At 49.6% G+C, this 11,910-nt stretch overlaps 1 protein-coding gene across 2 annotated transcripts; it reads left to right on the top strand.

Moving 5' to 3' along the window:
• TNNT1 (troponin T1, slow skeletal type) lies at positions 1-10,234 on the top strand. Of its 2 annotated transcripts, XM_004381754.1 has the most exons (14): positions 1-85; positions 225-226; positions 428-470; positions 575-588; positions 1,275-1,301; positions 2,438-2,459; positions 3,286-3,349; positions 3,668-3,784; positions 4,010-4,087; positions 6,114-6,227; positions 6,454-6,563; positions 8,885-8,975; positions 9,081-9,121; positions 10,104-10,234. In XM_004381754.1, the coding sequence occupies exons 3-14, from the start codon at positions 439-441 to the stop codon at positions 10,147-10,149; spliced, it is 756 nt and encodes a 251-aa protein (XP_004381811.1). In that variant the 5' UTR covers positions 1-85; positions 225-226; positions 428-438; the 3' UTR covers positions 10,150-10,234. The 2 variants fall into 2 exon arrangements, with proteins under 2 accessions (XP_004381811.1, XP_004381810.1); XM_004381753.1 differs by lacking the exons at positions 1-85; positions 225-226 and adding an exon at positions 1,565-1,597 and having other exon boundaries at positions 431-470.
• The last annotated feature ends 1,676 nt before the right edge of the window (positions 10,235-11,910 follow it).

The raw sequence follows: 11,910 nt of genomic DNA, 5'->3' as shown, positions 1-11,910 counted from the left end.
TGGACCTGTCATAAGACAAAGGAGGACAGCTGGGGTTGGGGGTAGTTGCTGCGGCGCTGGGACTGTGCCCGGACCACACCTCCCAGTACCCGGTTCTCATCCAGGACTTACGACACCGGGCCCCTAGCCCCCTCCTCCCTCGGACCCAGGAATCTGGGCCCCCAACCCCCTCCTGCCTCAGACCCAGGAGTCTGGGCCCCCAGGCCCTCTTCCTTCGGACCGAGGGGTCCTGACCCCATCCCCCCCAACCAGACTCCGGAGTCCGGGCCCCCAGCCCCCTCAGACCGAGGAGTCCTGACCCTAGCCCCCTCCTCCCTCAGACCCAGGAGTCTGTGTCCCCGGCCCCTCCTCTCTCAGAGCCGGGAGTCTGATCCTGCAGCTCGTCTTCTCTAAGGACGCCTAACTCAGCCATTTCTCTGGCCCTTAGGTCACACCAGGATGTCGGACACCGAAGAGCAGGAATATGAAGAGTGAGTGATGCTGGCGGGTGAGGGGTTTGGAGACGTGGAGGGCCTCTCTCATCCTTCCCCCCTACATTTAACTCTCCCTTCTCTCTTCGCCACCCGGTCCTCAGAGAGCAGCAGGAAGGTGAGTCCCGAGGGAGCTGGCCTCAGCGGGCGGGGACACCCAGGCCGATCTTAGCCAATGGGAGAGAAGGAGCGAGTTGGGGTGGGGGGGTGGGAGGGCGGACCGACACTCCCCAGCTACTAGCCAACCTCGCCGGCACAGAGCCTGTGGAAAGGCCTAGGTCAGCCACGGTGCCCACTTCCAGCCGAATCTGGAGTCTGGAACTCTATCTGGCCATCTCCTCTGCTCACCCGCACCTCTCACCCCCTCCCCATCTAAAAGCCCTTCTGCCTCAGAAACGAGTAACAGCATTATGGTGTGGCAAAATATAGAGGTTCAGAATTTGGTGTGTTAGATTTTGGGGGGTTAGAATTGGGATATCTAAATGTTGGAAGTCAGAATTTTGAAGCGTCAGGAACTGGGGAGTTTAGGGTTTGGGGATCTCAGAATTTGAAGGTGATGAATTTGGAGTCTTAGAATTAGGGTTCTCAAGATTTGAGGGTCCCAGAATCTGAGAATATCAGAAATTGGGGTCTCAGAATCTGGAGATATGAGGATTTGCTGGTGTCAGAAACGAGGGACATTCCTGGGGGGTCAGAACCTGGGGATATTGGGATTTTGGGTCTCTTAACCTGGACACCTTGGGACCCTGGGATTCCTGAGCCCTTAACGCCTGCTCTTCTCTCTCCTTATCCCCCTAGGAGAAGAAGAGGCTGTGGAGGAGGAGGAGGAAGGTGAGGTCTTGGATCCCGCAGGTTCGGAGCTGGACGCGGGGTCCAGGTTTCCACGGGATGGGTGGGGGTGGGGACGCTGGAGGCCAGGGGCGGCTGCTGGGCTGGGGAGGGGCGCTCCCGAGGGCCTCGGCTCCAGTCCCTTTAACAGCCTCTCCCCTCTCCCCCTTCTCTCCCTCTCCTGCATCCTGGCGTGGCCGCTCCTGCCCCCTCGCACCCCTCCCTCACACCCCATATCCTTGCTTCTCCTCCTGCCCCTTCCCCAGCCCCCGAGGAGCCGGAGCCGGAGGCCGAGCGAGGTAACCGCGACTGCTTCGCTTCCCGAGACCGATTTCGGGGGCCAGGGGAGATCCCCGATATCATCGGGCCCTGACCCCCACGATGCCTACCCCCACCCCGCCCTCCACCCCCGCCCTAGACCCGGTCCTTTAAGCCCCTGAGAGCTCCTGAGCCCTCTTGTGGCCGCGAAGGGAAATTGCCTGGCAGTGGCTTTAACCCTTTCCCTTCCTTCTTAAAGGGACCGACACCCAAGCCTTCTTCCTCAGTCTGGAGGAATATTTATAGAAGGGTTGGATGTTTGCTGAGAGGCATCACCCCATTCCTCCTCATCTTCGCCCCTGACCCTGTCTGTTATATTTGTCCCCCATATACATTCAAAGGTTGGGGCCTTGTGTTCTAGGGTTGCGGAAGAGTCAAGAATTAGGAGAGGAAATTCCTGTTTCCTGAGACGGGAGGGGGTTGGGATCAGAACCTCTGGGTCCTTCAACCAAGAGAGGGCTTGGGATCCTCCATTGCTAGGTTATTCTTGGAGGTGGGCAAGCCCTCTGGGTATAGAGGGAGGAGGGTCTGGGGTTTTGGACTCCTGGGTTCCCAGAAGGGAGGGGGGAGACCCCCACACCAGTTCTGAATGTATATCTGATGCGTGTGACCCTCTTCCTCCTTAATGACCACCCTAGCTTCCCTTTTCCCCTTTTCTTCCCCTCCTCATCCCCCTTCCTGAGAGGGACTGGAAGAGGGCACTGTACTCCTGGGGGCAGAGGCTTGGGGAATTTCCTCTCCAGGGTGTGCCACGCCCCACCCCTACCGTGAACTCCTGCTAATTATCTCTCTGTATCCCCCCCCCATGCCACCCACACCAGAAGAGGAACGCCCCAAGCCCAGGTGAGATCCTATGCAAGGGTTCCAGACTATGTCCTCCTAAATATTCCCCCCACCCTCACCGCCAGAGACACAGTGAGAGAAAGCAGAGAAGGAGAGTGGGAGAATCCGAAGAAAGGAAAAGGACAGTCAGCAATTCCTTCTTTCAGCCAACATTTCCCAAGAACTTCCCTCTGTGTTTAGCAAGGCAGAGCCTGTCCTCCCTATAGGTGGAACCGACCCAGAAACAATGAAGGGTAGACCAGGTAGCCCAGGGTACCAGAGCAGCACAGAAGAGGGCCTTATATTTGCCCTAGGCAATTAAAGAAGACTTCCTGGGGGAGGTGATGCCTGAGTCCTCAGGGATGAGGCATTTCCTAGCTGAAGGAGGTAGAAAGGGCCCTCTAGGCAGAGAGAGGGATGTGTACAGAGTCTGCTGGTTGGATATAGTCTGGTTTTTCAGGGAACCAAAGCAGACACTGGTCATTCTGATGGTGAGGATCCTAAGCTAGGCAGGCCAGCAGAGGCCATGAAAGCCCATCGAGCACACATATAACTTAAAATTTTTAGTAGCCACATTAAAAAAAGCAAGACAAAACAGGTAAAATTAATTTTAATAGTATATTTTATTCAACCCATCATATCCAAAATTTTATCATTTCAACATATAATCAATATAAAATTATTAATGAGATATTTTACATTTTTTAAAATTCAATTCGAACTAGCCATATTTTGGGTACTCAGGAGCCACGTGTGGCCAGTAGCTACCATATTGGATAGTGCCGCCCTGTAATCTGGTCAGGGAAGTCAGACAACTCATCATCTTTCTCTCCTTCTATCCACCCAGTCGTCCTGTGGTGCCTCCCTTGATCCCCCCAAAGATCCCAGAAGGGGAACGCGTCGACTTCGATGTAAGTAATAGATATCTCATCTCCAGGCTCTGTCGCTAGCTCGCATGGTGCCTTTGTGCAAATTAAGACGCTTAACTTCTTTTCCTTCCGAAGAGCGTCAAAATATTTCACTAGTGTCAGAAGACGCTTTACCGCCACCTGCTGGAGGTAAATGTCACAATAAACGTACAAAACCATCGATTCTTGCTGTGAAGAGCTCCCCCTAGCGCACATGGGAGCTCTGACATTTCTGAGAGACGCCTAGAGGCTTTTGGTGCCTCCAGAGGGTCCGGAGGCACTGCCCTGGGAATAACAGGGCTCCCACTCTCTGTCCTACAGGACATCCACCGGAAGCGCATGGAGAAAGATCTGCTCGAGCTGCAGACGCTCATCGATGTGCATTTTGAGCAGCGGAAGAAGGAGGAAGAGGAGCTCGTTGCGCTGAAGGAACGCATTGTGAGTCAGGAAGAGTTGGAGGTCCCCCAGATTCTTTCCTCACCGCGTGTCCATTTCTTGGGTCTAGAGCGATATGAAGAATGGTGTATAGAACTGCAGCAGAGAGAATTTTGGGAATGTTCTGAAGTTGGTCGCCACACTCAAACCATTTATCTCCACTCTTAGCCCACTCTGGGGAGTATAAGGCGTGGCTCCTGCACCCCCTCATTCCTCTCCTTTCCTCAGGAGCGGCGCCGGGCTGAGAGAGCTGAGCAACAGCGCTTCAGAACAGAGAAGGAGCGGGAGCGTCAGGCCAAGCTGGCGGTGGGTGCCTCCCTTGCAGCTTCCTGGGAGCCCAAATGCTACTACTTTAGCTGGATGCTCTATTTTCTATTTGTGAATTTCTCTGTGATCCGGAGAAAGTCCCCATTCTGTGTTAGTTAAGAACCTTTCTGTTGGAAGAGATATAAATCCCAATCCAAACGACTTAAGAAAAAAAAAAAGTATTGGCTCATATAATTAAAAGTCTACTACTTTGCTTGCTTCAGGTAGGGTTGGATCCAGGGACTCAAGGATCACAAAGACCTAGCTTTTCTCTTCCCAATCCTCTGTCCATCTTTCTCTGAACACTAGGGTGACTAACTTGTTCTGGTTTGCCCTGGATTTTCCTGGTTTGGGCACTGAAAATCCCATATCCCAGTATGATTGGTCACCCTACTGGATACCCACGTTCTCAGGTTTTCCTCTTGAGGGTAGCAAGATGGTGGCCAACAGCTCTGGCCTAATCTCTCTCTCTTTTTTTTTAATAAAGATATTTTACTGTGTTTAAGGTGAAAGTTTACACAGCAAATTAAGTTCCCATTTAACAATTGCTACACAAATTATTCACTGATATTGGTTACATTTTTCATAATGTGTCATCATTCATTCTATTCTGGTTGTACCATTTCCAGTATTCTAGTTTCCCTGCTTTAGAGCAATTTTTGATTATTTTGTCTCCTAGAGATTATTTTTAAAAGCAGCTCATTACTCACAGGTGATATTCTTTATTTTATGGGCCAATCTGTTATTCAGCTAATAACCTCCTGTTTTCTGTGTCTCCTGCACAAATCCTGAAGTGCACTCAGATTATCCAGCTGTCCATCTACTGAGCTAATCACTGGCTAGTTGGGGGATTGTGTTTGGAATGCCTTGATTGGTTTAGGCCTTGGAAACAGGATCTATCTACCTTGGCATCAAGGAGTGGGGCCCCACTCAAACCACTTGTAGGGTGGTGTGGTAGGTATCTTAATGGTCCCCCCAAAGATGTCCACATCCTAACCCCAGAATCTGCCAGTATGGTATCTTACATGGCAAAGGGGACTTTGCAGATGGGATTGAGTGAGGGATCTTAAGATGGGGAGATTATCCAGATGGGATCAGTGTAATCACAATGGTCCTTATAAGAGGAAGGCAGGAGGGTCAGTCAGAGATTTATTTTAAAGATGCTACATTGTGGCTTTAAAGGTGGAGGAAGGGATCACAAGTCAAGGAATGCAGGTGGCCTCTAGAAGCTGAAAATGGCAAGGAAATGGATTCTCTTCTAGAGTCTCCAAAGGGACCAAAGCCCTGCTGACACCTTGATTTTACCTCCATAGGACCCACGTCTGATTTCTGACCTCTAGAACTACAGGATAATAAATTTGTGTTGTTTTAAGCCACTATACTTGCAAATTACAGTAGCAATAGGAAACTAATATAGGTGGTAAATGTTGGACATACAAAGAACAATTGTACTGACACACCACCCTATGGATGAGGAGTTCGGCCTAGACAAGCCACTATTTCTGAAACTTCTAACACATACTTTCCAGAACAACATAATGTCTCGCTAGACATTCTAGGCTCAAGGCCATCAGTCTCTTTCGTGCCCCAAGCCTCCCTCCATCACCCATTACCCTCCTTGACCCTCGGAGCACAGTCATTCTCGGCTCATGGATGGGAGACCTAGGCCCAGAGAGGTTAAGTGTCTCAATGAAGTCACACAGCAAAGTTCACCATTGGCCATTTTAGGCTAGAGGGATGTAGAAGAAAAGGGTAACCCCCTACCCTACTCCTATATCTTAATTTTTGCCGAGGGGGATATTAAGGCCCAGAGAAAGGAAGGGACTTGCAGGAGGTCACACAGTCTGGTTAAAGAGCCAGACCAGGAACTCCTGCATCTTTGCCAGTTCCAGTAGGTTTCAGTATTGGCCTTGCCCTTGGGCATTGACTGTCAGCATTGCTTTGAGCCACCCTCCCACATCCCCATCCCAGGCCCTCTGCCCTTCAGTCCCAGGAGGCCTTGGGGTTAACCTGTTTCTTCCCACAGGAGGAGAAGATGCGGAAGGAAGAGGAAGAAGCCAAGAAGCGGGCTGAGGACGATGCTAAAAAGAAGAAGGTTCTGTCCAACATGGGGGCCCATTTTGGGGGTTACCTGGTCAAGGTGAGTTCAGCCAGCTGGGGTCTGAAGCCTGGGTTCCCAGGGAGGTAGGGAGTTGAAAGCCCAGACTTCTGGTTTCTGATGGATGGAAGAATGGACTGGGGTCCTGGGCTCCCGGGTCTGAGGGAGGAGGGGCTGGGAGTGCAGACCCCAGGATCCTGACATTGGGAGCAATTTGGATCTGGAGGCTTTGTGCTCTGGGTTCAAGGTATCCCCTCCCAATCCTCAGGCTGAACAAAAGCGAGGTAAGCGCCAGACGGGGCGGGAGATGAAACAGCGGATCCTGTCTGAGCGTAAAAAGCCTCTGAACGTCGACCACATGGGCGAAGACCAGCTACGGTAGGTGCAGCGGGGGCTCAGGGCCTGAGGGGCTGTCGTTTGAGACAGGGAGATAAGGGACCAGCACCCCTGGCATCCACAACACTGCAGGACACGTACCCAGACTTGGGTTGACAGAAGCCCAGGGTCTGAGCCCCGGGTGCTGTGTGACTTTGGGCCAGTGGCTCCCCCTCTCTGGTCCTCTGTTGCTTCTGTTATGAAAAGCATCACTGATACTAACCAGTTGCTGTGGAGTTGACTTGGACTGATGGCACTCCCATGTGTCTCTGAATAAAACTGTGATCCACAGGGTTTTCCACAGGGAAAGTGAGACCAAGAGAAGTGAAGGAATGTGCCTAAGGTCACACAGCTAGTAAGTGGCAGAGCAACTTCAGAGCACAGTGTCCCTGTGTCCCCTCTGGAGTGCTTGAAGGTACAGGCTTCATGAGCCATGTCCCAGGCCAGAGAATGTCAAGATGAAAATGAGGCCCCTGAAGGAATGATCCTCAGCAGCCTTCCCTCTTGTAATTTATCATGAGATGAAGGCTGTCTTGGTCATGGGCTGATGCCAAACTGCGATCTGAAGGGGAAGATAGGGTCCTGTTGGGTAGGGGCTCAGCTGGAAAATTCTTAAAAGATGGGGTCTGTCCTGAGTGGCCATGGGGCATCATTAGGTCAATAACATCTCCTAAGTCTGAGTGAGTCGTATTGTCTGGCTTCCCCCCATATCACCTGCCAGACCCTACAGGCCACAGCCATAAAAAGTAGGTTCTAGAACCAGTGACAAGGAGCCCTGGTGGTGCAATGGTTAAGCACTCAGCTGCTAACCAAAAGGTTGGCAGTTAGAACCCACCCAGCGGCTCCACGGTAGAAATGCCTGGCTATCTGCTTTCTGTAAAAAGATTACAGCCAAAAAATCCTATGGGGAAGTTATACTCTGTAACACATGGGGTTACTATGAGTTAGGATCGACTCGGCAGCACCCAACAGCAATAACAACAGTACTAGTGACGGAGTCCCTAGGTGGTGTGAACAGCGGACACACTTGGGTGCCTTGGAAGAAAGGCCTGGCAATCCACTTCTGGAAAATCAGCCATTGAAAGCCCTATGGTGCACAGTTCTACTCTGACACACATAGGGTCACCATGAGTTGGAATAGACTTGACGACAACTGGTTAAGTGTTTGTTTTACCTCTTTTTTTTTCCTATCCCCCACTATATACACACTCATAATTTGTGTCTCATAAGGTTTTTAGAGGATCTCAAGTTACCTAAATTTTATTTATTAGATAGAAAAACTAGAGTCATATGAGGACTATAAGTTTTTAAATAAAATACATCATAGAGGAGAGGGTATTTGAAAGCCATTAGCTGGCAAAAAGAAAACAAAGAGTGCTAGTAATAATGAAATGAATAGCAACCAGCTTCACTGAGTGTTTACTATGTGCCAGGTACTTTACATGCATTATCTCATCCCCACATCTTATCAGTTAAGATTTAGTTTGAATGGTAATAACTGAGGTCTGACTGTAGCAGCCTAAAACACAGGGGTTTGGTTTCTCACATACAATAAATCTGAAGGTAGGTAATCCATGGCAGCTCTACAAAATCATCAAGAGACTCAGACTTCAGTTTTTCTGTTCCACCACTTTTAGCCCAGTAGTAACATCTGCAACGTCACCTCCTGGCCCAGTGTGGCTGCTGAAGCTCCAGTCATCACATTCGGTATCCAAGTAGCAGAAAGAAATTGCAAGGGAAGAGCCACAAAGGCTTTCCTAGAAGTCCTATCCAATGACCTACTTTCATTTCACTTGTCACCCTTACCTGCAGGAGAGAATGGGAAATACAGTTCTACAACTGTGGCTATTGCACAAGGTTTTGTTTTTAAGAAAGAATGGGAGAAGAGATATTGGGTAGGCAATGAGCCATCTCTTCCATAATTTTTTTTTTCTTCATTTTTAAGAGAAGGAAACAGGATCCTAGCGGAATTCACTTGGTCATAGTCTACAAAACAGAGAATGGCAGAGCTGGGATTTGAACCCAGGGCACTCTGACTCCAGAGCCTGGGCTCTTAACCATGACATCACCCTGCCTTGGGAAAATATCAAACCTCCATTTTGGATATGGAGAAAGCGGGCATAGATGTAAAATCCCTTTGTTTCAAGTCACTTTGAATATTTGGCCTCAAATATTAACAAAATGGCGCCAGTAATGCTGAACTCAGAGTCTTGCTGTGTGGGTTTGGGCAGCCCTCTCAACCTCTCTGGGCCTATGTCCCTCACTATCCCTGGGTCCATAGCATGGCATGGCTCCCCTCCATCACAGCCCTTTTGCCTTGCCAGGGAAAAGGCCCAGGAGCTGTCAGACTGGATCCACCAGCTGGAGTCCGAGAAGTTTGACCTGATGGAGAAGCTGAAGCAGCAGAAATACGAGGTGAGACCCCTCTCTGCAGGAGGCCAGGCTGGGCAGGCTGGACCAGTGAGGGTGAGTGGGCATGTCCCCACTGGCCTTTCCAGCATCTCCCTCCTGCCTCCACAGATCAACGTGCTCTACAACCGCATCAGCCACGCCCAGAAGTTGTAAGTGGGAGCTGGGCTCCCTGCCCATCCCACCTGCATCTGCTCATCCTCCATGACCCTCTTTCTGACTCTTAGGACTTTCCCTTCTTCCTCTCTCCCTCCCTTCTCACCATCCCCTCCCTTCTTCTTTTTCTCCTCCTCCTCCTTCTCTTTCTTCCTCTCTGTCCCTCCCTCTCCCCCCTCTGTCTGTCTCTTCTCTCTTTTGTCTCTGTCTTCCTCTCCTCTCCTCTCTTCTCTTCTCCTCTTGTCTTTCTTTGACTCTCTGTGGGAGTCTCTCTGTCTGTCTCTTCTTGTGTCTGCCTCTTTGTAAATGCTTTCACCTCTGTCTCTCTCCCTTTGTTTTTATTTGTCCTTCTGGCTCTGCGAATCTCTCTGTGTATATGTCTCAGATCTCTCTCTCTCTGTCTCTGATTGTTTGCTTGTGCTTGTCTCTTCCTCTTTCTGTATCTCCCTAAGTCAATCTCTTTTTCCCTTTCTGTCTCTCCCTCCCTCCTGCTCTCTATTTGTCTCTCTGGCTCTGTCAATCTGTCTGTCCTGTGGGTGATCTCTTTCTGAATATTTGCATCTGTTTCTTCCTCCCTCTGTGTCTCTCTGTGATTCAGTCTCTCTTTCTCTGTCTCTTTCTTCTCTCCCTCCCTCTCTCCCTTCTTCTCATTTTCTGTCTCTTTCACCCCAGCCTCCCCAGCCCCTTTTGCATGTTACCCACCCTTAGACCACCCACTCCTTCCTTCCCCATCCCCTGTACTCATAAACATTTATCAGCACCTGCCTGAACACCCTGCACTCATTTACAAATATCAACTGCCAGCTCACCCCCATCTGTGACCCTGAACGAGAGGATGGTTGAATGCATTTGCCCACTATGTGCTGTGGGCTGGGAGAGTGGATATTTGGGGGGATGGATTTTTTGAATTGAAGGCCTGGGGCTATCCTCAGAGATTGAGGAGGCCCTTCCTTCCTGAAACCCCTTTTTCTTCTACAGCCGGAAGGGGGCAGGGAAGGGCCGCCTGGGAGGCCGCTGGAAGTGAGGACGGCAGGACGGTGGCCCACCTTGGCATACCTGGGAGCCATCAGAGTGGTTGTCCCATCTGCAGCTCAAAATAAATGCTCCCCCTGCAGGCACCTATGGAGTTCTTTGATATTATTATTATTATTAATATGAACCTGGTCTCATGGTCGTTGTTGCTAGTTGCCTTCAAGTTAGCTCTGACTCGCGGCGACCCCATGTACAACAGAACAAAACATTGCCCAGTCCTATGCCATCTTCTCCATCGGTGGTATGCCTGAGTTCATTGTGGCAGCCACTGTGTATTTTGAGTGCTTTCTAACCTAGGGGTCTTATCTCCCAGCACAACATCAGACAGTATTCTGTTGTGATCCATAGGGTTTTCACTGGCTGATTTTTGGAAGTAGATTGCCAGACCTTTCTTTCTAGTCATCTTAGTCTAGGAGCTCCCCTGAAACCTGTCCACCATGGGTGACTCTGCTAGTATTTGAAATACTGGTGGCATAGCTTCCAGAATTGTAGCAACACACAAGCCACCATGGTATGACAAACTGACAGATGGGTGGTGGTACATCTCATTGTTTTTGTTAGTTGCTGTCAAATTGATTCTGTTAAAGATTAGACTGGACTATGGGACATAAAATGATACTCGTGAAGAGTGTGCTTTTTAGCTCAAGTAGATACATGAGACTAAACGGGCAGCTCCTGTCTGGAGGTGAGATGAGAAGGCAGAGAGGGTCAGGAGCCGGTTGAATGGACACAGGAAATCAGGGGTGGAAAGGAGGAGTGTCCTGTCACAGTGTACAGAGAGCAATTAGGGTCACGTAACAATGTATATATAAATTTTTGTATGAGAGACTAACTTGAACTGTAAACTTTCACTTAAAGTACAACAATAAAATACAAAAAACATTTACTCCTAACGGGGAAAAAAACTGATTCTGTTAGCGGTTCATAATTGCAAAGGAGGCTGGTCTTTGGCTTGCTCTTTACCTGGGTACAGTGTTACTCCAAGTAAAATCAGGGTTCTATTATTGAAGGAGACAGTAGTTATGGACAAGCAATTAGCAGTGTCTGCCACAGTCCACCCCTTTGGCTACTCATCCCTCATAGATAGATTCTACACATGGAACACACTCACCCCCTCCCAAGGACGATAACCCAGGCTCTTGGGGTCAGACCAGTCCTGTCACTTAGGCTTCGGTGTGTCTCCAGGTGGTCTGGCATCCCATAAACACAAAGACAAGGTATTTGGGAGTCACTGCGTGGCCCAAACGGTTAAGAGCTCCACTCGACTACTAGCTGAAAGGTTGATGGTTCCAACCCACCGAGAGGCACCTCAGAAGACAGGCCTGGTGATCTGCTTCCAAAGGGTCACAGCCATTGAAACCCTCTGGAGCACAATTCTATTCTGCACACATGGGGTCCTCAGGAGTCAGAATCGGCTTGATGGCAACTAACAAGACAAGGTCTTTCTTGCTAGTAAATCCGCAATGGTAGAGAAGGAATAGGGAAACTTCAACAAAAACTCCCATATGGTAAAGGCGAGAGAAGGAAGCACATAGCAAAGGAAAAGGAAAGGGTATGTTAACAAATCTGGCAAACGCCTGTTCTCCATGGTGGGATAAAATCCCTTGTCTGTTAATAAGTGAGGCCCCTGGAGTCATATTCAAAGGCGGGCTTCTTTCTTTTTTTTTTTTTAATATTTTATTGTACTTCAGGTGAAGGCTTACAGAACAGATAGTTTCTCATGTAACAGTAGCACACATGCTGTTTTATGACA

This window comes from Trichechus manatus, unplaced genomic scaffold, assembly GCF_000243295.1.
Source record: "Trichechus manatus latirostris isolate Lorelei unplaced genomic scaffold, TriManLat1.0 scaffold00087, whole genome shotgun sequence".
NCBI classification, from domain to species: Eukaryota; Metazoa; Chordata; class Mammalia; order Sirenia; family Trichechidae; genus Trichechus; species Trichechus manatus.
The sequence above is the reverse complement of the archived record's forward strand: the minus strand, read 5'-3'. Positions and strand labels throughout refer to the sequence as shown.

Excerpts from the sequence above, each read along its gene's own strand:
- TNNT1 (XM_004381753.1), top strand. The coding sequence starts at position 439 with ATGTCGGACACCGAAGAGCAGGAATATGAAGA. Across the intron at positions 2,460-3,285 it reads GAGGAACGCCCCAAGCCCAG|TCGTCCTGTGGTGCCTCCCT; the intron begins GTGAGATCCTAT and ends CTATCCACCCAG. Across the intron at positions 8,976-9,080 it reads TGAAGCAGCAGAAATACGAG|ATCAACGTGCTCTACAACCG; the intron begins GTGAGACCCCTC and ends CTGCCTCCACAG.